General features: G+C 59.6%; 1 protein-coding gene across 15 annotated transcripts in view; it reads right to left on the reverse strand.

The window, feature by feature from the left end:
* Positions 1-25891, reverse strand: part of CACNA1G (calcium voltage-gated channel subunit alpha1 G) — a 64531-nt gene that overhangs the window by 37399 nt on the left and 1241 nt on the right. For all 15 annotated transcript variants that reach the window (XM_059670606.1, XM_059670603.1, XM_059670594.1 and 12 more), the window contains exons 2-9: positions 18923-19034; positions 18652-18785; positions 18239-18336; positions 16055-16214; positions 15271-15571; positions 15058-15150; positions 11995-12772; positions 9469-9845 (exon numbers count right to left, since the gene is read on the reverse strand). In XM_059670606.1, coding sequence (XP_059526589.1) covers positions 9469-9845; positions 11995-12772; positions 15058-15150; positions 15271-15571; positions 16055-16214; positions 18239-18336; positions 18652-18785; positions 18923-19034 — 2053 coding nt within the window. The remainder of the gene's footprint in view (positions 1-9468; positions 9846-11994; positions 12773-15057; positions 15151-15270; positions 15572-16054; positions 16215-18238; positions 18337-18651; positions 18786-18922; positions 19035-25891) is intronic.

Genomic DNA, 25891 nt, shown 5'->3' on the forward strand with positions numbered 1-25891 from the left:
ACTACCAGGCGTGTGGAGGGAGGATGTTTTCATCATGTCCTAACGTTATCCCTGGGGTAGAGACAGTCTGTACCCGGTGTTCATTGGCACACACATGCTCACACACGCTCACAAACCAACTGAGAGCCTCATCAGAAGGATGGTGCAGGGCTCCCCCAAGGCCTACGTGATGGATCCTTGTCGGGGTGCGAAGTGGGGGGGCGGGGCAGAAAAGCCTGAAGCCTCCACCTCATCCCTCCAGGCAGCTCAGGGACTGGAGAAGCAGGTGGGAGGAGGGCCGAGCCCTCTCCCTCAGCCCGTCCTCTCTCCCCTCCACACACACACTCACTGGGCGCACGTAGGGGCAAGGCCTATCCTCTCCCAGGACCCTGGGACCCCCCCCCCCCCCCCCGTGATCCATGGGAAAAAGCCCTCCTCCCCCAGACATCCAGGTCTGTCCAAGTTACTAAATCGGAGGCTGGGAACATTCTGCAAGTGCAGGGCGAGGGCGCAGAGACACAATCTTAGCAACAGAGGTGCCCCAGGGACCAGAGCCGTGATCCTGGGCCTCCGCTGCGGCGAAGGGGTGGGGAGGGAGCCAACTTCTGCCAGCACCCTCGCCAGGCCCGCAGGGCTGCTGCCTTCCTCCCGGAAGGTCACTTCCTCCCTGCCTCCTCCACGGCCTGCTCCCAAAGGTGTGGTCATGGAAAGGAGGTGGCTTAGGTGCAGGGCTAGGCCCGGCCGAGCGTTTCTCTGCATCTGTCCACGCGGCCCCCAGCCCCCCTAGAGCCCATGTCCTAATGTCTCCCTGGGGCAGATGCGCGCAAGCCCGTCAGGCCCTCCCCCGGGGCCAGGACGTCCTTTCTCGGGTCTAGACTGCATCCTCCCTCCGGTGCACAGAGGTCAAGGCCCAGGAAGCGCTTTGGTGAGCTGAGGCCAGGCAGCCCGAGCTTCTCCCGCCCAGAGGTCCCAGGTCTTCTCAGGGCTGATGCTAACTGTACATCCCCCACCTCCCAGGTCCCAACACCTTCCCTCCCTCAGCCTGTCACCTGAGAGCAACTGCGGCCCCAGGTAAGCTATACATACTTCCCAGCACCAGGTCTCCCCTGACACCCACAGCAGCTCCATCAACGAACCCTGACCGTGCCCACAGCGTGCACGACACTGGTGATGCAAGGTGGGATTGAACCCGAACACAGGGACTCTGGGACTTTCCACCTGTGTGACCTGGGGCAAGTCCCTTAACCTCTCTGATCCCTAGTGGCCTCTTCTGTGAAACAGGGTAACACCACCTCGCGGGGAGGCTGCCTTGCAGAACACAGATCAAGACTGTGAGCACATCCAGCCGAGAGCCACGCTCAAGCGGCCCCGTGGGCACTGCCAGTGGAAGTGGCCTCACACGGGGCAGGACAGAGTGCCTGCAGGGCTGTCACTTAGCATCAGGAGCACCAGGAGCTCCAACCCCACGAGGTCAGTGGGCCAGTGGGAAGGAGCAGGCGGGAGGGGAGCGCCCAATGAGGACACGCCCAACTGGGCGCAGTGTGAGTCAAGGTGCAGAGGAGGGAAGGGCCGGGCATACCAGGGACCAAGAGTTAAGTGGTCTGCCTGGGTCGGAGCGGGGAGGGGCCGGTGGGGGACAAGGCTGCAGGGTCAGCAGGGCCAGGCCCAATGACTCCACGCCACAGGCTGGACTTTCCTCTGGGCACATGCTGCCATTGAGGCTGCGGGGGAGGATGGGGGTGGGGGGGGGAAGGTTGGGGGAGGGAGGCGATGTGCAAAGCGGTGTATTAAGAAGATTAATCTGGCTGCAGTGGTGGCAGCGTGCGGATGGCTCAGAGAGCTGGAGAGACAGACCAATTAGGGGAGACTGCAGAGGTCCAGGCAGGAGGCCTGAGAGCAGGCTCCGCAGACAGTGACATGCCTGCTGCAGAGAAGGCTCCCGAGGGTGGACCAGCCAGGTGAGAGCGGAGAGGGGGCCTGCATGAGTCACCCCAGCACTGCCCAAGTGCCACTCCCTCCCCAGCTCCCCGGCTCCCTGCTCCACTGACCCTGAAATCTCTGCTCCCCAGTTCTGACTCTCCAGCTCACCTCACCTCTGCTTTTGACAGCCCGGCCTGCTGCTCCCACACACCCAGGAGAGGTGCTGCAGGGGCCCACAGTGAGGGGGTAAGGGCCACTGGGTCGGTGGGACCTCCTCCTTCCTGGTCCTCCTCCTTCCAGGAGGTGTGGGAAGTCAGGAGACACCTGTGTGGCGGGAGGTTTCCAGGAAACCCCACAGGCTTCGGCGTGGAGAGGTGGCCTTGCTGCTCGCCCTCCCCCTGGAAGCTCTCCAGCCTGGAACTGTGCCAGCTGGAATGCCACTGTGCCCCAGTGCCTCCTCCGAAGGGGTGGGAGGCTTCAGTCCTTCCCCACATCACCCACCAGCGCCCCGAAGCCACCCCAAGCAAACACACAAGCTCAGAGGGCGCAGGGCTCCTCCAGGGCTCACTCAGTTTGGAAACAGCTAACCCAAAGCCCCTTCGACTCAAAGCTCTGGCGCTGTGGCCCCGCCCTCACCTGCAGCACAACCTCGCGGCCCAGAGCCTGGTGGGCCATTCATTTTATTTTTTTATTTTTATTGATTTCAGAGAGGAAGGGAGAGGGAGAGAGAGAGATAGAAACATCAGTGATGAGAGAGAATCATGGATCGGCAGCCTCCTGCACATCCCCTACTGGGGATCGAGCCCACAACCCAGGCATGTGCCCTTGGCCGGAATCGAACCCGGGACCCTTCAGTCCGCAGGTCAACGCTCTATCCACAGAGACAAACCAGCCAGGGCTCAGTGGACCATTCAAAGCTGCTCTTACGCTGCAGGCCTTAGAGGGCGGCTGTCCTGCCCAGCCCAGCCCAGCCCAGGCCCTGCTCCCGCGGCCTCTCTGCTGCGGCTGCTGAGTGTTGCTAGAGTCACCAACCTCTGCTGACTGGCCGGGCGATGCCCTGCTGGGGGCCCCAGGCTGCTGTGCACTTTATTCGCCGTCTTCTATCGCGGACTGCCCATCTCTCTACTCCCAGAAGCTGCCCCAAACCTCCCCCTCCCCTCAGCCCCCACCCTCACTCCCGACCTGGCTCCGCTTCCTTCCCTCCCCCACACAGCGCTGGTCCGCAGCTACTCCTCTCCCCTCCCCTCCTGGCAGGGCGCCAGCCGCTCCTCCACCTGCACCTCCACCTCACTCCCATCCCTCAGGCTCCCCTGGGTCCCATTCCGGTCCATCATTTATCCCTGGTTCCTGCACGCCTCCAATCGCCTTTCCCTGCCTAAAAGCAGAGCCTTCCTGTGAATCCAGGCGCATTCACGCCTAGAGCAGGGGGCCTACCTCGCCAGCGCTCTCCAAGGCCCCTCTTCCCAGCCCTCCTCTTAGCAGACGCCCTGCCTGAGCAGCATCTGGGCCAGTGGCCACCCCTCCTGCCTGATGCCCAGCCGGCCCGGGCTTCCCTGACCCCGTGCTGCTGGCCACCTCCTGCCCTCCAGGGCTGCCTGTCTCCTCTCAGGCCAACATTCTTGAGTCGAGTCTAAGCCCACTCCCTCCCCTTGCCTCCCCCCCCCCCCCCGCATCTCCCCCACTCCCACCTCTCCAGCTGTCACTGGGTGTAGAGGACACTGAACAATCTCCCCCAAGAGCTTGGCTCCTCACCCCGAGAGCCAGTCTGTCTGAGAGCCTTCCCGGGGTGGCCCTCGGCCAGCTCAAAGGCAGCACATTCAAAACAAACCCTCTCACCTCCTCTCCCAAACCTGTCCTTCCCCGAGTTCCCGGCTCCCTCCCTGTCCAGGATTCTGTCTTGGAACCTGGGAGTTATCTAGGATTCAGGCCTGCCCTCCATCCCTCCAGCCACAGGTGCCCGCTGCAGGCTGCCTGTGGGGTGGCTGTTCCGGACCCCTCGACCCCTCGCTCTCCCTGCCACCACCAGACTTGGGGCTCTCATTGTCTCTGATCTAAACAACAGAAATAGTCTCTGGCCGCCCCCCAGCCCAGCCCACACCTACTGGAATCTCAGGCTTCCTTCCACTTTGCTGGGCTCGCATCAATGCTGCTCAGACACCTCAGGGGTGAGGGAGGGGGGTGGGGGTGGGGGCAGGAGGCAACAGGACTGTCCTTCAGAGTGTCCCCGGCCACCCTGCGCATTCCCAGGCCAGGCTGCCAGAATTCACCCTCATCCTTCCACCCGGACTTCTCAGCTCCTATCCCACTTAGAGTTAAGGCCCATCTCAAAAGCCACCTCCTTCATGAAGCCCTTCCAAGCCCTCGACCCGGGTATAAGCATCTCTCTCTGCGCCCCAGAAGCCTCCCTTACAGCATTTGGCATAATCGTCCATGAAGCAGAATGACGTTTCCGCTAGAACTTAAGTTTCCGGGGTGCTTCTGGCTCTGCCCTGCCCCTGCCACCCTATTATTCTATTCTCGTGTGCTGTGCGCAGGCCGTGCTCCCGCATTTGCTGAATCGGGGGAGCCCAGAGCCAGAGGATGCGGAAAAAACGTGGGCGCCGCTTTAGTCGGCCAGCTCCTTACAGCACTCTTCTCCCCCTCCCCCCACAGAGGGAGATCCTTTGAAAGTCTGGGGCCTGGGCAGCCAAGTCCTGCTTGCACCCCAGCCCCAGCTCCTCGGCCAGGGCTCCTCGCCTGGGAGCTCCGAGGAGCCGGCTTGGAATGGAAGGTGTCCATGAAAACCCTTGTTCTCTCAGGCCCCGATTGGGGTGCCTATGCATGCATGCGTTTTCTGGGGAGAGGGTGCCCGGCTTTCAGCAGAATCCAAAAAGAGTCCGTGAATCTTCTCAAAAGTCCACATCTGGACTCTCCGCCACCCCCCGCCCCCACCCCCCGGCTTCCTTCACCTTGAACAGCCGGTCTCACGCACTTATAAATAGCAACCCTCTCTGGACATGTATCTAGAGTGACAGCATGGGCCCGTGGCAGTCGGAGCAACACGCAGAGTCATCACCTGCCCTGCCCTCTCCTGGCCGGAAAGGCCACCATCTCCGGACCCTCCCTCTCTCCCCTCTGTTGCCCAGGAGACCGCTGGGCCGCCTGCCCTTCCCCTTCTCCCACACACTGTTGCCTCTTTTTCAGAATATGAGGTGAGCCCCTGCCCAGAGGGGGATGATGAGGAAGCTCCTGTGCCCCGAGACCTCCTCCTGGCACCTCCCCCCGCGCCCGCCTCCTGGAGCGGCCTTGCCCCAGTGCAGACCCAGGGAGACAGGTCCTGGGAGACAGCCTCTCTTCTGAGCTCCAGCCGCCTGCTGGGCAGACACCGGATGTCCTAGGGGCATCTCAATGCTTCGTCCTCCAGCCCAAATCTGCTCAAGCCCCCGTGCACCACCCCCAGCAGGAATCCGGGTGCTGTCCATGCCGCCTCCTCTCCCAAATATCCGCTCGGTGTTGAGTCCTGCAGATTCAGCCACCCGCCAGCTCTCCTAGCCCTCTCCTCCCATCTCCAGGGACAGATGTGTGAACCGCCCAGACCACGGCAGCGGCCCTCTTGTCAGCCTCCCTGCCTCCTGTCTCCCCTCCCTGCCTTCAATTCCCCACGAGGCTTCCAGGAACACAGACCTGCTCCTCTTATTGACCAGCCTCAAACCTTTGTTGGAAACCTATCACCTTCAGAATAAAATCCAAACTCCATCTATGCCTCTCAGGACCAGGCCTCCAATTTTTTCCAAACTCATCTCTTATCATTTGCCGATCTCAGCCCCTACCCAGTACCTTGAACTCCTTATACTAGCAAACCACTCCATTTTGGTGCCTGGTATCTCTGGCCCTTGCCCACACGGTGCCCTCCCCTCCCCCTTCACCACTGTGCCCCACTCTTTCTCCAAACTCAGCTCCAAGGTCATGTCCTACATGGAGCCCTCCTTGAATCCTTTTCCCAGTCTGGGTCACGGGTTGTGCCTCTGTGCCTCCCTCTCCGAGCTTGTACTAATCAAGCAAATGTGACTGTTTACTTGGTGACCTCTTGGAGAGGAAGGATGAAGTGCCGCAGGCCCAGTGGTGTGCTGGAGCCATCTCCCACCGGCTCAGGAGAACCAGCTGTGCGCATCCCTTCCCAGCTCCGCACTCAGTGACATCATGACGGCAGCTTAAAATTGGCCTCGGTGGGAGCATTTACACCACGGTAATTGGCAAATGCTACAACACTACAAATCAGAACTTCTTTTTCTTTCTCTTTTTAAGGGCTGATGGTTAAACATTTGTCAGTAGGCCACTGCTCAGGCCCAACTTTGACACACACAAAATGTGAGTGCAATGGATGGACGCCTGGGAAATTCATAGGAAGTTCCTTGCTCCACGTACTGCCCCCTAGTGGATGGACCACACATGTGCTCACTCCCCGTGTCCTCAGGGTCCCGTCCTTAGTCCCCTCTGGACAAACCAGTCCTGTCAGGCCTCCACCAGCTGGTGGGTTACGGGGTTGGGGAAGGAGGGCAGTGTGGACAGCATGGGGCCTCCATTGGGTAGGGTGGGGTATGACAACATGGGTTCTTCCTCAGCCAAGATGTTGGTAGAGAGAGGCAGAAGAGGCCTGGCCATCCCCAGCAGGAACACTGAATGATGGGCATGGTAGGTGACAGTGGTAGGTGCAGTGGCACCTGGCAGGGAAGAGGGCTGGCTCTCCCCCAGGGAAGCACAGCACACCCTCTGCAGTGCCCCCCAGCCTGATCAATACCAGGATTGATGGACATGATCACCTCATTACGAGCTCTGCAGGGGAACCACGAGCCTGTGTCAGCATCTGCTGTCGCTCTCAGCCTCTCTCCTTCCGTCTGCAAGGCTCCATCCGAGCCCGTCTCCCAACCCTGCCCAGTCTGCCCTGGTCTGTCATCTGTTTCTGGGTCCGGCTCCCTCTCCATATCTCTCTGTCTCCGTCACATGTCTCTGTGACTCCATCTGCTTCTGTCTCCTCCCCCTGAGTCTTTGTCCCCCCTTACAACTCTGTCCCTCTCGTCTCTGTCTTTCTATCTTTATATTTGCCTCTCCCTGGGGCTTCATCTTGTCCTCTGTGCCCCCATCTCTCCATCTCAGTCTCCCCCTTTCTCTCTCAGTGTCTCTTCTGCTGTGTCTCCGTCTCCCCCTCTGTGTCTCTGTCTCTCGGCCCCCACGTCCCCTCACTTCCCTCCCTGCCCACCTCCCCCCCACCAGCCAGCTCAGGCTCCGGGGCCCAGATGGCGGGATGTCACGCCGCAGTGCCTGCAAGCACGGGGCCATGGCTGCTCCCGGGACTCCTCGCCACCCCCGGTCCCTAGGCCTGCCCGCAGTCAGTCATCTGGCCAGCCTGCTGGGGACTCCCACTCACCCCCGCGGGGCTCTCAGCAGCCAGGTACCGGAACAAACTCCTCCCTGGCGCAGACACCGCGCCACCACTGAGGGGGGATCCCTGCCAGCGAGGGCCTGGGGGGCCATCCCCTGCTTCCCTCAGGAACCTGGGCAAGGCGGTGCTGAGACACCCCTGACCGATCGCTGCTACTTTCTCCCCAAGTGGGTGTCCTTCTTGCCGTCTAACTGAAAGCCCTCTTGCTGCGCCTTCATCTGCCCTCGGTCTCTGTGACTCAGCTTCTTCCGAGTGCAAAGCCTCCGCCAGCCGCATCCGGCTGAGCAGAGACTGCTGGGCGCTCCCCCCCCCCCCAAGGAAAGCTCGGAAGAGGTGACCCCTGGGGGCAGGCACTGACCACAGCCAGATCTGGGGTGAGGGAGAGGAGGTTGAGGTTCAGGCTCAGGGAGCTGGGGTAAAGGGAGGTCAGGAGCTGCCACCCCCTGGGGCCTGGCAGCAGAAATGCTGCCCCCACCAGCCTGGAATAGCAGAGCAGCTCTCCTCAGGAGGCTGGCGGAGCAGGCAAGTGCCCACACCGCATGCCCCATGCGCCCAGACGCAACACGCCCACCACGGTGCCACACTCCCCTCCTGCTGGCACTGCAGCCGGTATCCTTCCTGCTCCCTCTGCCTCTCTCCTCCGCAGGGAAGGGATCCAGCAGAGCCGGCTGGGGTGGGGGGCCTGAGGCAAGCAGAAGGGATGCCAAGGTGTGTGATGGCGATGGGGGAGAGGATGGGGGTTGGGCACACCTGGCTGGACAGGGTGACTGGGGTAAGAGCTGAGTGCTCACAACACTCAGAGGTCACTGGGGTGAGGGAAGTGGCTTCCAATCTCCTGGAAAATGGACACCTCATGTTTTCCCAGCCCCAGCTTGGACCTACGCTCCCCAGCCTCACCCGAGACCCCTACTTCCTCCCTCCCCTGGGGACGCTGGCAAGCCAGACCCAGACCCTGACTCAGAGCTGCCCTACCCCTTCCCACACCTCTGGCCCCTACATGCCCCTACCTACCCACAACGAGGGGGGCTGGGCAAGCACATGGCCTTGGTGCCACACCAGGGACTGTCAGGTCCTGGTGACCCAGTTCCCTCCCTGAGCCACAGGAAGGCAAGACACACCCAGGAGAGAAGAGCGCAGAGGGCCTGTGGACGGCAGCACCTGCTGGCTGCCTCCTCCTTTTATAAGAATCCGCCAAGGGGGTGACCTGGAAGGCCACCTCGGGGGGGAAGGACTGCTTTCTGGAAGGAACCTTGTGGGGGAGGCAGCCAAGCCTGCTTGTGAGGCCCCCTGGTGCCTACTCCCACGCCCAGGAAGGGAGAGGTGGGGGTCCCTGGGTCCCCCAGGCCACAATTCTGTCCTTGCACAGCTCTGAGAGCGAGGGCCGCCTCCTCCCCTCAGCCCAGATTCCTCTGCTTGCAGCCATCGCCCCACAAAACAAGCCTGCTCCCTCTTCCACACGATGGCCCTTCAACATCTGACGACAGCTCGCCTGCCCCTGCTGAGCCTCCTTTTCTCCAGCCTTAAACACCCAGGTTCTTAGAATGATTCCTCAAACGCGACGGTTTCAAGTCCCCTCACCACGCTAGGTGCTCTCATCCACACAGCACCCCGCTCACAGTGAGGCTCCCAGATCAGAGGCCAGGCCCAGGCAGCCTGGCTGCATCCAGGCGCAGCCACCAACCCTCCACCCCTCACCCCTACCTACTCAGCGCCCTTCTAGTCAATCATGATCCTAATTATGAGTCAGGTGAACTCTAGGGGATCCCCCCTCCCCTCCCCCCATATCTTCTCCAAAGATCCAAATCTCTTCCAGTGACTTGTCCCTCCAAAGAGGCCTTGCCCACAGCTGATGCTCGTCACTCACTCACACCCTTCAAAGCCTGGCTCCTCTGGGAAGCCGTCCCAGGAAGATCACACCCAGCTCAGACCCTGCCCCTGCCCCTGCCCCGGCCCGGCAGCGCCCAGACTCAGACACTGCGTGACATTCACTGGTTTCCACCCTCCAACGCGTCCCCACGCGCTGCTGCGCCTCCCCGCTGTCCTCCCTGCCACGCAGACTAGCAGCACGGAGAGGCAGCTGAGCACAGCAGGTGGGAGGGGAGGAAGGCAGAGGGTCCCCAGCCCCAGGGACCATCGGGCCCTTGCCCTACCTGCTCGTGGTACTCGATGCCCATGCTGAGCGTGTTGACCAGGATGGCAATCATGATGCCCCGACCAAAGTACTTGCTGTCCACAATCTTGCGGAAGGTGTCACAGATCAGCCTCCAGAAGGCCAGCACAGAGCTGGGCTCCACATCCAGCCCCAGGCTGCGTCGCCGTCGACCCTGGGGGTCCCGGAGTTCGCCGTGCGGGGCGTCCTGCGTGAACTCATAAACCGCCTCGCTGTCTGAGTCAGGCATCTCGGGGCCGGCGAGCTCCACCTCCCCTGCCCCAGCCCGGGCACAGTAGGGGCAGCTGTCTGGGCCACAGGCTCCACGGTCTGCCTTCAAGCAAGGGCTGGAGATCCTGCAGGAGCTTTGGCAGGTGCCTGCGACAGGAGGGTAGAGGTTAGAGGCTCCAGGGTTTCTTAGTTGGGGCGGCCTTCCCTCAGAGGGTGGATGAAATGAGTGGGGAGCATGGGGTTGTTACGATGATGGGGTACTGGGCACTCAGTGGGCCAGGGGTGCTGAATGCCCTACAGTGCGAGCAGTTCTGAGCGACAGAATGCTCCCGAATGCCAACAGCATCCTTCTGACAGTCGCTGAGGGTGTCCTAGGGTCGGGCAGGGGGCCTTGATGTCCTCTGAGGTTCTGGGAAGCTCTTATGTGAGGTCCGAGGAGCCTTCAGCACGGAGCTTAGGTCGTCTCTACATCCCAGGTCGCAGGCCCGACACCAACACTGCTCCGAGCAGTATTTCCCAAAGGGCTCTTAAGTCACACGCCCTCACATGTGTGCTCATGTACACACCAGACACATGCACATGTGCGCGTTAAACACTCCATGTGCATAGACCAGGGGTGGGCAAACTTTTTGACTCGAGGGCCACAATGGGTTCTTAAACTGGACCCGAGGGCCGGAACAAAAGCATGGATGGAGTGTTTGTGTGAACTAATATAAATTCAAAGTAAACATCATTACATAAAAGGGTACGGTCTTTTTTTTTTTTTTTTTTTAGTTTTATTCATTTCAAACGGGCCATAGTTTGCCCACGGCTGGCATAGACGCATGTACTGTGTACACACATACTATTTGCATGCCACACATGCACAGCCAAACACATGTGCACACAGACACATGCAAATCACACACTGCACATGTACACCAGACAGGATCATTACTCCTGTGTGCGCACACATGCACCTACACCATCAGATACCTATGCACACATACACACACGAACACCAGACACATGCACACATACAGACACACACATATACAGGACACCTTCATGTGTACACACACATACACACACCAGACTGTGCATGCGCGCACACACACACACACACACACAGTGACCTATCCTCAGACATAAATGTCCATTTAAACCCAGCTTTGACCATAACATATGAGAGCTAAAGGGACCTGAGGAACCACCCAGGGAAAGCAGGTACGAGGAGGCACCCAGCTAAGAGCCCAGCCCCTAGTAGACATCCAACACTGTTTCCCCTTCCGACTGCACACAGCAAGGTGTCCCTAAGCATCCACCGCCCATGCTGGTCCCAGCCCTGCCTTCTCTAGAGCAGGGAACTGAAACGTGCCAGCGCGTGTGCGTGCAACTGGCTCGCGTCACGTGGCGGGTAGTGGAAGAGTTGGCACCAGATCCCTTCGCACTGCGTTCTGTGATAACACCTTCCTATCCCAGCCCGCATTCCCACATAACATCCCACAAATACACCACTTCTCCCACGTGCCAAATCCTTCCTGAAATACAGGCCCTGGGCTGTGCTGACAGTGAGTCTGTCTGTGGAAGGGGCCCGCCGCCCCTGCCTGACTGGGGGACACCCACAGGCAGCGAGCACCTCACTCCTGACAGTGGGTGCTCCTCTCATCAGAATAACAGCCCCCTGTGGGCTTGCTGCTCCAGGCCCCCCGTCTCCCTGTGGGGAGGGGTTAAAACTCATGCTCACGAGAGCGTGGTGCTGGCCCACAGTCAGACACCATTTCTCCTCCAAGCCTTGCAACAGGGGGTCTCAGCATAGAGCCTGGGCCTCAGAGTCAGGTGGTCCTACATCCACCCCTCACTAATGCCACAACCTTGGACCTAGACCTGCAACCTCTCCGAGCCTCCCTTTCTCTCATCAGTGAAATGGGGTCAAAAAGAAAGCTGATCATTTAAACTGGAGGAGCCAACAGGATTTTGCCTGCAAGGCATGTGACAGGCACTGAGCAATGGGCCAACAACCCTAGGTGTTATAGCAAACAGCGCAGAGCATGCAGCAAGCAGGTGCCTATTACATGATGGTTATTGTTATTATTACAATGTGGGAACCATAATTCCCATTTAACAGGAGAGAAAAGTAGGGCTCCAAGAAGTCATGTGACTGATGGAAGATCCCAAGGCTGTGAGTGGCAGAATGGGGATCCGAGCCCAGTCCTTCTGACTCCAGACCCCCAGGCCCCTCTGGGACACCACCCGGCCCCGGGATAAGAGTCAGCAACATGCCCCCCCCCCACCCACCGCCCCGCAGGGCTCTCACCTGTACTCTGCGTCTCTAGCAGCTTGTGCATGGAGCTGTAGCGCTCAGGTGGGATGTTGAGGCTGGTGAGGGTGGGGGGTCCGGAAGTAGGGGCCACCTCAAGTGCCGTCTCCTTCAGCATCTCTGGTGGAGGGCTGGTGTGCACCGTGGGGTACACCTTCCCGCTGCCCACAGTCCTGCCTGATGCCTCGGATGGCGACCTGGGCGGGGATGCCTGGCAGCGGACCGGCTCCAAGTGGCAGTCGGCATGGTAGAAGCTGTGCACAGCCTCTGCGCCCCGAGGAGGGCCCCCGGAGAGGGCCGGTGTCGAGGGTGGTGGCAGCATGAGCCGGCGGGACCCGTTGGCATCCCGATCCTGGATCTCTGGGCTGGCCCGGGGGCCCCGTAGCGTCCCGTTCCCCAGGTGGTAGTGATGGTGGTGGTGGTGGTGGTGGTGCACCAGGTGATGGACGGACGGGCGGCGATGGGAGCGTGAGCAGCTGCCACTGGGCTGGGGCTCCTGGACCCCCAGGGGCGCCGGGCTGAGCAGCCCGGCCCGCACGCCCACTGCCCGAGAAACCTGGGCCAGCCTGCGGGCTGCTTTACGGAGGATGTACACCAGGTATTTGAGCAGCTCTTCGTAGCAGCTGCCCGGCTCCGAGAAGCTGGCCAGGGTACTGGCGTTGGATAGGAACCGCACGCGCTGCTCCCGCATCAGCTGGCTCTCCCGCTGCTTGGTCTCCGAGAACTGCGTGGCAATCACCACCAGGCACAGGTTGATCATGAAGAAGGAGCCCACCTGTTGGGGTGGGGACAGCAAGAGGAGACAGTCCTGAAGAAGAGGGAATCACAATGCCAGCCACCGAGCACGGAGCCCTGCCTATGGCCGGGCCCTGGGCTCAGCAACTGTCCAAGCGCTATCTCATTGCGTTCTTGTAACACTCTCAAGAGGTGATACTTCTATGATCTTCCTTTGACGGCGAGGAAACTGAGGCTCAGAGGGTTTGAGGAATCTACCCAAGATCCTTCAGCTAATGTACGGCACAGCTAAGGCCTGCACCAAGCTCTCCGGGATTCCAAGGCATTGCTAGGGATCCCGGTGCCGCCCTGCAAGGCTGTCTCCCGCACTCCCTGCCCCTAAACGCGCCTGTGCGCAGATTCTGGACACCCCTCCCCAGTACCCACCAGGAGCAGAGAAGGCTGGGGAAATGAACCCAGTCTTGGGGACATGGGGTTTCCACACTGGATTGAGCCTTTGAGATGTTGGCACAAAGCTTGTCCACAAGACTCCTGCTTCCAGTCCCAGTTCTAGCTGTGTGACCTTGAGGGAGAGATTCTTAACCTTGGGTCCGCAGTGTGCTCACGGCCATTGGCTTTGCCTGTATCCCTTTTCCCCAGGCTCACCCCCTCGCCCAGCCAGGGGATGGGCTGGACCCTGAACCCTGCAGACTAGCCAAGCTGTCACTCGGACTTGTCCACACTCCCCTGTCCCCATCTCCACGCCTCAGTTTCCCTAGAGTTCTGGGATGGCCGTTGCTTGGACAATAATCCAGAAGAAAGGAAATGAATATTTATGGTGACAAAGCAGTTTTGTTTTTCTGAATTGTGTCCTAGTAATTATGATAATTAGCTTCACTAGTGTGAGTCCAGAGAGCTGTTGGGAAAGATTTCTCAGGGGGTGTGTGGGAGGGTGGAAACTGGGCCCCTTATCTCCCTGTCTACTTCCTTCCCCCTCACCCAAGCCCAGAGAGAACAGCAGAGGGAAAAGAACAGGCTTCCACAAGGCACTGATGGGGGACGCCCGCCCCCCCCCCCAGGTCCTGATGGGGGATGGGAACAGGCCCCCAGCCTGGCTACTCTTTCGCACTAGGGAATGTTGCAGGGGCAGGAGGGGGTGGCCTGGAGGACTTGTTCCTTCTCAGGGCCTATCCGCTGTCTCTCACGGCCTTATTCTGTCTCCACCTCTCTCTGAAGCTTGCCCTAAATCCTGTGTAGATTTTAATCTCTTTCTCTCAATATCTGTCCCTCTGTTGGCTCTGTCATTGGCCTCTTGGTGGCAGGGGAAAAGGGCTGGACGTGGAGTCAATAGCCTGGGGTTGGTTTCTCGGCTCCAGCCACTTAGCCTGGTGACCAAGCCCTCTGAAGCCCAGAGTTCTCATTTAGGAGCTGAGGCCCCATTCGCTGAACCCCCTTCCCCAGGGACTATGAGGACGCAGCCGGCAGCAGCTGCTACAGTGCACAACAGCTTCAACGCCCCACCCAGCAAGATTAATCCACAGCACATGCCAAGCCCACGCTGAGGTCAGACCAAGGAGGACACATTGGTCTCCTCATCTGCTAAGTGGAAATGATAACAGGATTCTGGTGAGACTTAAATCCACCAGCAATAAAAAGTGCTTCGAGCAGGGCCTGGAGCACAGTGCCAGGTGTACCCGTTAACAACGAGGATTTGGTACATACCGGTCAACGATGCAAAATCCGCATTGTTAACCGGTACACCTTGTAAGCGCTCAACAAATATTAGCTATAAGGAGTAAGCAATCAAATTGTTAAACGATGAACGGTAGCGACTTGAATTTTAAATACTGCTACTTTTGCCTCTGTCTTCTGCCCTCATTCAGTCTTGGAACTTCTGAGCTGGAAGGAGCAGGAGATCATGCAGTGTTTCTTAATAGCAAATGATGGGAATTTGGGGTAGAAGAAATCATTTTGCAGAATGTTTACCACCTCCTGCCTGCTTCCCAACAAAGGGCCAATAGTGCTCTCCCAGTCCTGGCGAAAAACCGGGACCACCCTCTGCCACTTCCGGAGGTGGTATCACCCTGGGCAGAGGTCCAGGGTGGGGCTGGGAGCCCGGTGGGAATGACTCGCCCTAAGTTGTAAGTGGTGGTAAGTGAGAGAGTCAGGCCTTGACCTTGCATTTCCTCCCGAGCTCTCCTGACAGGTGCCCTCGCTGTCTGCGCCTCAGTGGGACTTGTCCCGAGAGCTAGAACTTCGGACCGAGCAAGCTTTCCCCTCTCTGGACTTCCCCGACCCGCTTCCCTAGGCTCCCCCATCCCCTCGGGGGCCTGAGGAATCACTCACGATGATGAGGAGGATGAAGTAGATGAAGTTGTAGAAGGAATGAGCATCCATCACAAAGTACATGATGTCGACCCAGCCCTCCAGCGTGATGACCTGGGGAGGTGGCAGAGGGGCAGGCTGACTCCAGGCCCCCTAAAGCCTCCTGCCACCTCCTCCAGAGGCCCTGACCCCACCCCCACGCGGACAATGACCGCTCCAGCCAGGCTGCCCCACCTGGAAGATGGCGATCCAGGCGTAGCCGATGTTGTCGAAGTTGATGGCGCCCTTGAAGGGGTTGTGCTCCCCGGCAGAGCAGTTGGTGTAGTACTGGTTCCAGTTGACACAGGTGGTGTTGCTGGAGCTGTTGTAGGCCTCGTAGTCCAGGCCGCAGGGGGAGCCGCCCCCGCCCTCCCCACGCAGGGTGGGCACGCTCCTGCAGGAGCGCATGCCGTTCTCCCGGGGCTGGGAGCAGATGAAGGGGTTCTCGTCCTCGTTCTCTGTCTGGTAATAGGGCTCCAGGTCCACGCTCAGGGGGCTGTGGGGGGAAAGGAATGAGGCTGGGGCGGGGGTTTCCCCGGGGGGCAGGCCCCGGAAGGGAGAACTGCATGTGTGCGCCGAGGCACGCGGGGTGAGCAGGGAAAGGACCAGAGTCGGGGCAAGCACCGGGCAGGTGGGGACTGGTGAGTGTGGATAGGGAGCGTGAGGACTGGGTCGGGATCTTGGGAGGTTTGTCCCATGAGGCTGCCTATCAGGCTCACTAAGGAGCTTTTAACACTCCCCAGGCCTAGGGCTGACCCCCAGACCAGTGGAATCGGAATCTGTGGGGGTGCGACCCAGGCCTCAAGAATTTCTTAAGCTCCCCAAGTGACTCTAATGTGGGAGTTTGAGAACCAGACGTGTCACGGAGATGAGGACAGATATGGCGATAGCAACAGGGACTGAGGGCGGTCCCAGCCCCCCACAGCCACTCGCAGCCCCTACCCCCCACCCCGCCACCCCCCGCCCCTGGGACACTCACAGGCTGAAGTTCTCGGGCAGGAAGCATCGGTTCCGGAGCAGCCCTGCCCACAGCTGGACGCCCACGATGCCGAAGATGAAGAAGACGAAGAAACAGAGCAGCAGGACGTTGCCCAGCATGGGCAGCGTGTCCAGCAGCAGCGTGACCAGGATGCGCATGCCTGTGGGGGGCAGAAGCCACGCTGGGGGCGCCAGGCTGGCCGGCCTCGGCTGGCTGCCGCGGGCCTGGCAGCACTCCCAGAGGGGGCCCACCGGGGCCTCTGAGGCTGAGACCCACCCACAGACACCTCTAGCTCTGCAGGCAGCCCTTTGCAGCTGCTAACTCTACCAGCGACCTCTCCGGGCCCCCCATATTAATCGGTGTGCGGGACCACCAAGGGTGAGCCAGGGTAACCGCCCTTCCCGAAGCACCCTCCTGCACCCCATCCCACCTAACATCCTCCCGGCGTGAATGACGGCCCCAATTTACAGAGGAGGGTCGAGTTCCAGAAAACTGACATGACTGGTCCAGGGCCGGTCATTGTAGGTGCCAGGACTTGAACCAGGCCCTGCGTCCGAATCCCATTACACACACACACACACACACACACTCACACACACACACACACACACACACACACACTCCCCTCCTAGTCTTGCTCTCGCCACAGTCAGCTGACCTTTTCCTAAGTTACTGCCACCACAGTCACTGGGGAAACTGAGGCAGAGAACTCCAGGAGGGAAGTTAGCAGGCAGGGCTCTCACTCTGAGATCCAGGCCCTCGGTCGGGGCTGAGTTGCCCTGCGCTCCACCGCGGTTCTCAGACCCCTGCCCCCAGCCTACCCTCTGTGTGGTCCAGATCCCACCCCAGGACCCGACGGGCACACGCAAGGCTATCTTCCCAGGTGGCCATCAAGAAGCAACATCTTCCCAGGGAAAAGCCACCACGACCCCACTCTCCCTTACCGCGTCAGGTCCAGGGCCCATCTACCCACAAGGTCTGAACCAGCCTCCAGCCTCCAGGCCCCTGTCAAACTCACAGACGTTTCATGGCTGGTTTTGACTCCCAAAGTGCTGCTTCCAGTCCCCTGCTCCCTCCAGGGGAAAAGCTTCTAAGTGGCAGCTAATTAACAGGCTTGGTGACTGCAGCTGCCCTGTCCCTGCCCCTGGCAGCCCAGTGTTCTCACTTTGTGCCTCTCCCTCTCCTCCAGCCCCATCCCCCTTCAGCTCCTCGGTGCTCCAGCTGAGATCAATCCCTCAGGGTTTGCATTAAGGGAATTACACCGGTGGGTAGACAGAAGCCTATAAATCTGCCAGCCATCACCTGGGCGGGAGAGGAGGGGAGAGGAGGCGAAGGCAGGCCTCTCGCGGAGCTCCTGTGAACACCAGCACAGCACAGCACCTGGAGGACACACTGAGCAGCTCTGCCCACCCAGAGGCAGCTCATCACACACACAAGATGCATCATGCGCACACATGCACACGCATGCACACAGCAAAGGGGGCTGCCGCCACACGACTCCCAGAAACCGGCTCCCCCAACCCACCCCACTCCTGGGATTTCAGCAAAGACCATCTGCAGCTTGTGTAGGTTAGGGAGTTGCAAAGGGGGCCTGAGCAAGGGTGGGGGGCAGGATGTGTGCGGAGCTAGAACTGCCAAAGCGTCGTTGGCTCGGGGAACCAATGCGGTTTAATTTAGATAATGGTCCCGGCAGTCAGTTGCTATGACGAGTTGGAAGGGGGTGAGCATGGAGAAGGGGATACAGGTGGGAGGGTGAGGCACGGAGTGGCCTTGTCTTGAGAGAGGTCAAGCTCAGCGTGACCATTGTGGTCTCACCAATGAGACTCCCACTGCAGGAGAGGCTTCCGGCTAGAAAAGGCCGAGGCGCCTTGCACCCACTCCTGGCCCGCCATCCTCTCTACCTCGTTCTCACCACCCCTCTCCCAGGGAAGGAGTCATCTGAGACACTTCTGAGACTCGGCCCCAAAATCAGGCTAAAATGAGGGGGTAGGGTCTTTCCGGGTAATTCTTACAGAGCCACAGCCAGGGGGAGGGGCTCCTTTTGGCTTCAGTGACCCCAGCTCCCCACTAAGCCCTTCCTTGATATGGCCTGTGAGTGGTCAGGGGGTAGGGGTGGGGTCTGAGATGTCCATATTTCCTCTTGGGGCTCTCCGTCCAGGGGCTGAGGGCCGAGGGGTCACTCACTGGGCACCCGGTTAATGGCCCTGAGGGGTCGCAGCACACGGACTGTCCTGACAGCTGAGAAGCTGACGTTCTGCAGGTCCAGCGAATACTCCAGCATCCTGCAGGGAGGGGCCCAAAGGGAGGCCCTTTGAGTCTGAGGCCGCCATGGGGGTCAAAAGAGGTCAGTGAGGAAGCCTGCTGCAGAGGTGCAGCACAAACTCCGACCCCTCCCCTCCTCCACCCAGGGACCCTGCAGAGGGAGTGGATGGGGAGGCCATGGATTCAGAGAAGTACAGGCGGGACAGCCTGGGGCCCTTAGTGAACAGGGAGCAGCATTGTAGGTGAGCTGGGGTGGGGGCCTGGCCGAGGACTCTGGCCTGAGGGATGGGACTGATCTAATACATTTCTTGCCCACACCCGGCCCCGGATCTCACCCTGCAATAACGATGAAAAAGTCCAGCCGGTTCCAAGTGTCGCCCAGGTAACACTTTTTCCCAAAGATGCCCAAGGCCACCATCTTCACCACCATCTCCACGGCAAAGAAGGCGAAGATGAAGTCATCGAAGGCCTGGTGTGGGGATGAGAGGCTGCTGAAACTGAGAAGGGGGTGGGGGAATATGCCCCACCCCCACCCCATCAGTGGGGTCAGGGCCTCTTGCAGAGAAGGGGTCAGGATTCTTAAGACCCTACTGCACACCCATTCACCTGCAGGATCCGGCAGCGCTGGGAGTCACAGGCAATGTCCTCACACGGCCGGAACATGCCCAGAGTCACACAGTTGAGAAGGATGACCAACATGCTGATACGCTCAAACCAGGTAAACAGGTGGTCAAGGAAACAGCAGGCCAGGGCTGGAACTGAGCCCATGCCCCCACCCCCCACCCCCGTGCCTCCTGCTTCTTGACCTCCCAACCCCATCTGACAGGTGCAATGGGAAGGCCCTGGCCCCGTCCCACCTTGGTCCTCTCGCCCCTCTGGACCCAGCTTCCTCCTCTGTAAAGTCAGAAAAGCCATAAATACCCTGACTATTTACACAAGCCATTTGGGGAATAAAATCGATCGCACTTATGGAAATGCCAGACACCAAGAGTTTGCTGCTGAATCTGAATCCCATTCTCCTACCTCCCAGGGAAGATGTGAGAAGCAAATGAGATAATGTATGTGAAAGTGTGACACAAACCTAAAGTCGGATCCTGCCTGCCTTACAGTTTACCAAGCACTCTCACACCATGCCACGTGCGGTGCTCACAACAGCCCGCGAGGTATCTGGGGTAGATGGTGTTCTCCCCCAGAACCCAAGGAAACTGAGGCTCAGAGAGCCAAAGTCCTGTGCTCAAGGTCACAAGAAAAGCCAGCAGGAGACAGGTTCAAGCATGCAGGGCAAGGGCTGTCATGGCCACACCGGCACCAGACAGACAGGCAGAGGCAGCCAAGAGGGCCCACGGCTTCTCCACAGCACCAGAGCCCGCGGCTGCCTCTTCCACCACCAGGCCCCCTGGCCTCTCAAAGACCTCAGATGGCCTCTAGACACAGTCACGCGTTAAAGAATGCGCACCCACGACACACCATGCCCTGTGCCGGACACAAGCCCCCAGCCTGTGCGGAGTGGACGGTACAGTACCAGGCACACACAGACCAGGCCGCCATCACACCTTCTTGTAGCTTCCAGCAAAGCCCGAGCCCGGACCAACTAAAACAGACGCTGTCTTGCAGGAATGGGGAGAGAGGAGTCTTTCTAAAACCTGACTCTTTCCACATAGTGTATTTCATCAAGGGGCTCACTTCCAGCTCATCAGCAAGGGATGTATAAAATGGTCTCTGGACCTTAGAAGGTTCTGGACACCAGACGCACAGCTCAGTGACAAGCAGCCTATTTTTCTCAAGGAAAATATGAGAGGAGTGGGGAGGAGCAAAGAGGTTGGAAACAAGCAGAGGTTGGGGTTCAAGGGATGGAGGGAGGGTCTGCTCACAGCATGACCCACCAAGCCAGAAGCAGTGGGTAGAGGGCCCAGGAGAGACAAGACCTTCCTGTTGTAACTCCACTTCTAGAGTGAGAAGCCCCTGACCAAGACCCAATGACTTTCTCCCCAGCTGATCCCAGCCACACCCCATCTCTGTCCTGAACCTGGCCATGCCCCCTGGCCAGGAGCCCCTGACTCCCTCCATCCCTCCATAGCCCCCCTCCCCTCCTCTGCCAGCCAGGCCCTCTTCTCTCAGACATCAGTTCCCTCCATCAGATACCCAACTGTCCCCAGACACTGCAAGTTCCCTACCCTCTACCTCCTCCAAGAGTAAAAGTTAGAGAGAGAAAAGAAGTTCTAGGTTTCTGGGGTAAGTAGATGGAAGTGGGAAATAAAAAGTGTTCTGTTTCCATGGAGCTGTTTTCCTGAGTGGAGCTGGAGCCCGATGTGTCTCTCTCCAGAATAGGGGTCAGCCAGGGGTCACCCTGGAAAAGGGGAGACAGGGAGGGAGCTCCCGTGGGGCTATCATCCAGAAAAGGAAAGACACAATTATCTTGGTCTGCTTTCTCCCAGCTAGCCCCCTCTCCTTCCTCTGCAGGGAAGGGACCCATGTGAGCACACACCTCTGCATGGGGGAAGGTCGGTAGTTCTGGGAAGAGTGGCTCCTGGGACACCTGTTTGAACCCCTCTAATGCCAGTGGCTCCACCCTGTCATTCTAGTCACCTATCTCGTCTCCCTTGCCAAGGCAGGGCGCTCTGATACATCTTTATATACCCCACAAAGCTTAGAGTAGTGCCTGACATACAGCAGGTGATCAATTCATGGGAAGAGGAAATGAATGAATCAATGAATGAACGAGTCAGTCAACTGGTCAATCCACCTCCCTGCCTAGAAGCTAGATGTTTTTCCCCATTCATGTTTTCCTGCCTTATTTGCCCTGATAACCAAGGTGGTAGGTGCGGTGGAGAGGGCAGAGGTACAGAAGTGACACCGTAGGGGAGCCGTCCCTCCTGTCCCTGCTTCATCCATGCTCACACTGGGGCCTCTTGTAGCCAGAGTCTGCCTCCAAACAATCCCATCTCCAGCTCTTAACCACAGAAGCCCCTTCTCCAGGGCCCCCTTAGCAATTCAGCTTATTCCCATGTACATCCTGCTCTCTCTCTCCTTCTCTCCTCTCCCTACAGACAAACATAAATGGACAGGGAAGACACCAGGCACAGAAAAATGTGGGGCAATCTGAATTAAGGAATAATTAATAGGGCTGGGGGAGGGGGGTCTTTCACCTTTCTCAAAGAAGAGCTTGTTTCCTTGGGAATATAGCCGTATGTCACTGTGTGATGTTCCTCTGTTGCCATAACAACAGGAGGATGTGTCACCAGGTGGTGTGGATTTGTTGCCATGGTAATTAAAAGGACCCCTCACACATGAACTCCCCTTACCTAGGCTGCTGTCTAGTCCTCAGGCAGGGAAGGAGAAGCAGGGAGACCCACAGGTTATCAACTTGGGGGGAAACCATGTGACAAAGCTCCATAGCAACCAAGAGAACGGGGGACACTGGTTGCTATAGTGACTATGAGAGACCTGTGCGGTCACATGTCTACTGTTGCTATGGTGACTGTCCGGGCTGGAGTGGATCCCAAAGGGAGAAGTGGGTAGGAGAGGGGAGGATCTTTCTTTTCCTCACAACCCACCATCAAAAGCAGAGAAAAAGGAAATGGCAGGGCGAGGGACCCCACTTCCATGGCTCCTCCTCTTCTCCCTCCAGGAGGGAGAACTAGAGCATGTTATCTGCATAACTCAGTCCTCTCTGTGGGGCTTTATCTAGTGTCCTTGCCTAACCTGGCAGCTGTAAGGGAGAGGGAGGTGGGAGAGGAGGGAGGAGGGCTGGGACACCTCCAGAGGCCCGGGGCGGGGGGGGGGGGGGGTCTAAACGGGGCGAGGGGGTGGTCTGAACAGGGCATGACTGAGAAGGGGAGCAGGCCCTCCACCTGCCCGTTCCCCACTAGGAACCTGGAAATCTGAAACAGGGGAGCATTGAGGAGCCAGCCTGGACCCAGGAATCCTGGCCTCCTAGTAGTTGGTCGGAAGGTGGAGTGCTGTCCTCAGCCACTCCATGGAGAGGCTGGTGTCTATGGGATTCAGCGTTCCCCAGGTTGGGGTGGGATAAAGGGGCTCAGCAGCAAGGCTCCTGCTAGGAAGGCAGACAGGGGGATTCCCCCGCCGAGCCCCCCCTCCCACACGCCTGCTTCTCAGTGGTCTCCCCGCCACCGGCTCCAGCATGTGGGTGTGTGGGGAGAGAGGCTTCCAGCTGAACTGAAAACTGAAGCCTGAAGAAAGGCAGCCGGCCCCACCCAGAGACAGAGACGTGAGGCAGAGACACAAGAGAGCCGGCCTGCTGGAATCTTTGGAGAGGAAATAGGCCAGAAATCCGATTCAAATGTCTGTGAGTGTGTGTGTGTGTGTGTGTGTGAGTGTGTGTGAGCAGTTGTGTCTGTCGCCATCCTGGCTGAGGCAGGCAGGGTGGGGTGAGAGCAGGCGATGGGTAAGGGGGGCAGTGTTTTGGGGGTAATCCCAGGAATGGCTCCAACTGGCACTATGGGTGATGGGGAGTCCCCCAACAGTTCTGTGGAGCCGAGTGGGTGTGTGACCCAGAAGGAAGGCGTGCCCGGGACAAAAAGAGGCTCTGTCCCACCCCCCTGCTACCCCCCACCCCGTCCTATTCAATTCTTTAACCCCAGCCCTTCTCCCCAGAACCCCCCTGGAGAACCTTGGGTTTGCACATGGGAGGACGGCATCAGTGAAGAGACAGAAAGAACCCCCTCTCCCATTTCCTCTCAGGACCAAAATGGAGACTTCTCCCCAGGTAGGAGAAACAGGCAGACGTGGGGCACTGGGACAGGGGCAAGGAAAGCTCCAGAAATTCCGGGTGCCCCCTCCCCTCCAGACGCACACACGCAGACACACACAGTGACGCAGTCACACACTCACACTCACTTCTGGAAGCCATTAGGGTTCCTGCCCGTCCAGGCCTCCCCCTCCTCCTCCCCCCACTCCTGGCAGGCTCCCCTCTCCCCCTCGGGCCCCCCTCCCCCTTCTCAGCATCCCAAATGCCAGCCTGTGATTTCCAAATGAGAAAAAGCTGTGCTGGGCTCTGAGCTTGGAGAAACTCCTACACAAACTTCCAGATGTGACACAGCAGCCGGAGAGGGAATGCTCAGCATCTCCTTCCCGGGAGGGGAGGCGCACTCCCTCACACTTGAAGAAACACACACTGGGAAGTCCACCACACTCCCTGTAACCTGGGAGGAGGGGGCCTTTCTGACTCTGCATCGACTGTCTGGGAGCACCCTGGCCTCCCCAATACCAAAACACGAACTTCCCAGCCTCTCTTCCTTCTGCTGCCCCCCTACCTCCCCAACACACACACACACACACACACACACACACACACACACACACACACACCCTCCACCTGGGTCTAGATCTCCTCTCTAGGAAACCTGGTCGCTTAAAGAGGCCAGGAGAGCAGGGGACCGAGAAGAATGCCCACGAGAGTCTCGCTAGCTTCGGTGACTTGGGGGAAGGTGTCCTCGGGTCCCTCGGGTTCAGAGGTGCAGAGAGAAACCTTGTGGAGCCACGGGAAGCTCCACAGAAAGCAGAGAGGCAGAAAGGGAGCCGCTGAGGCCCAGCGTCGGTCCCAGCGCCTCTGGTAGTAACAACACAGGTTTCTCTTGGCACCTGGGCGCAGTGGGAGGGGTGGGGGCGCACTTAGGCAGCCCACTGGCCAAGAAATTGTCCTCGACCCACCCTCAGCCAATCTAGCCCAAGAGGCTTGTCCAGACCTAGTGATGCCTCCGCACCCCCTGGACTCCCACCACCCCAGAGGAAAGCTTGCTCCCCCACCCCCAAGACAAGCACTGGCTCCTACCTCTCTCCTCATCCCAGTCCTCCCCACTCGCCCCCTCCCAGAACCCCTCAAGGAAGGAATCTGCACCCCCCCCCCCATCCACTAGCACCTGGAGATAGGGCAGGTGGGGAGATGCTGGCTGAGAGGTTTGGTTTTTGTGGAGGGGGAGGGAAAGGGGAAAGGTCTGCCTCCCCTGCGCCCCTGAGAAGGATGGGCTGGGATGGTGCTTCCTCTTGTTCATGAGGAGTGTGGGTAGCTAAGGGTGGAGAGGACAGACGCCCAGAGCCCATCCTTCTCAGGGACATCTCCATCTCTGCGCAGAGAAAGGGGCCTGGGGCCAGGGGGTGGGGGCAGGGGAGAGTCAAGAGCCCAAGACTGCCTACTCAGCAGGTTCACGGCCCCCTGCAGCCCCCACCTCTCTCTTCCTGCGGCTCAGAGAGAAAGGTAGAAGAGGCCGGGACCTGGAAGAGGGTGTGATAAGGGGCGCTTCCTAAAACCCCCCGGGGTGTACAGGATGGGGGTTGGGGGAGACCCGAGCTCACATCCCTGCTTTGCGCACTAGAGGCAGCAGAGCTGCAGAGTGAGGGCGGCACCAAGCCTCCCCTCCACCTCCCACCCCTGACTTCCCCAAAGCAGAGTCCTGGCTGGGCTCTCAGGGGTTCCGGGGAGACCCGCAGTCTCCCTCCCTGGCTCCCCAAGAGCCCCTGGGCCGGGAGGAAGGAGCAGGGGGAAGCTGTCAAGATCTGGGCTGGCAGCGCACTGTCCCCTCTCCTTCCGGCAATGGTGGGACCCACCCGGGAGCCGGGAGCCCGGAGCCCGGCATTAGTCCAGCGGCACTTTGTGCCAGGGGCTCAGGAAGAGAGGCCGGGGGGTGAGGGAGGCCGGGGACTCCCGTACCACCCAGACTGGACAGAGGACAGCAGGGGGCAGTGCCCAATCTGTCCCCCTGGAATGCGGGGCTTGCATTCCACAAACCCATCCAAGGAGCAGACGCTGGGGTGGTGGCCCCCCGTCTCCCAGTGAGCGGGCCTCGGGTCTCAGTCCTCCACCCGCACCCCAGCACTTTCTTGGAGGGCTGTGGTCTCCCCTCCCGGCTCTGCGATCCAGCGGGAGCACTCTATTGGCGAAAGCGAATGGATAACTTAAACCGCTTCATCCCATCCCCCGCTTGCCCAAGCTCTTGCCACGGTCTTTCCCTCCACAAGAAAAAATCTAGCACAAAACTCCCAACCCGAGCAGCCCGACGCGCCCCGCACTGAATGAGGGCTGTGGAGCGGGGCGGCCCCGGGGCCAGGGCTCCAGGGAAGGGTTTCGGCCCTGGCTGGGGGGGGGGGGGGCAGACAGCTTCCCCTCCACCACATCTTGTTCTCATTCTGCGCCCCTGACATCAGCCGCCGCCGGAATCTCCTTGTTGTGCCTCCAACCCGCGGGGTGGGGGTGGGGGGGGTTAGGACCTGGTCCCCGCCCCCCCCCCCCATTTCCCTCTGGGTCAGTAAAAACCTCAGCCTCAACGACCAGGTTGCGGGTGGGGGTGGGGGTGGGGGGTCAGACCCTAGAATGCACCGCAAACTTTGGAGCTGGGGTCAGAGGGGAAACCCAGGAGATTGCGGTCCCCCCTCCCCCGTCCCCGCAGCTTCCTCCCCTCCCCACCCCCCCAAACTCGGAAACCGAACCCAGCTCGCTAACCAGCGGCGGCGGCGGCGGGCCGAGTGCAGCTCCCAGGCTCCCGAAGATTCCCACATCTGGAGGGTGACGACCCTCCCCTGCCCACATCTGGAGCGCATCCAGCTGCAAGCCCACGGGGC

Source organism: Myotis daubentonii, chromosome 16, assembly GCF_963259705.1.
Source record: "Myotis daubentonii chromosome 16, mMyoDau2.1, whole genome shotgun sequence".
In the NCBI taxonomy this organism is placed as follows: domain Eukaryota; kingdom Metazoa; phylum Chordata; class Mammalia; order Chiroptera; family Vespertilionidae; genus Myotis; species Myotis daubentonii.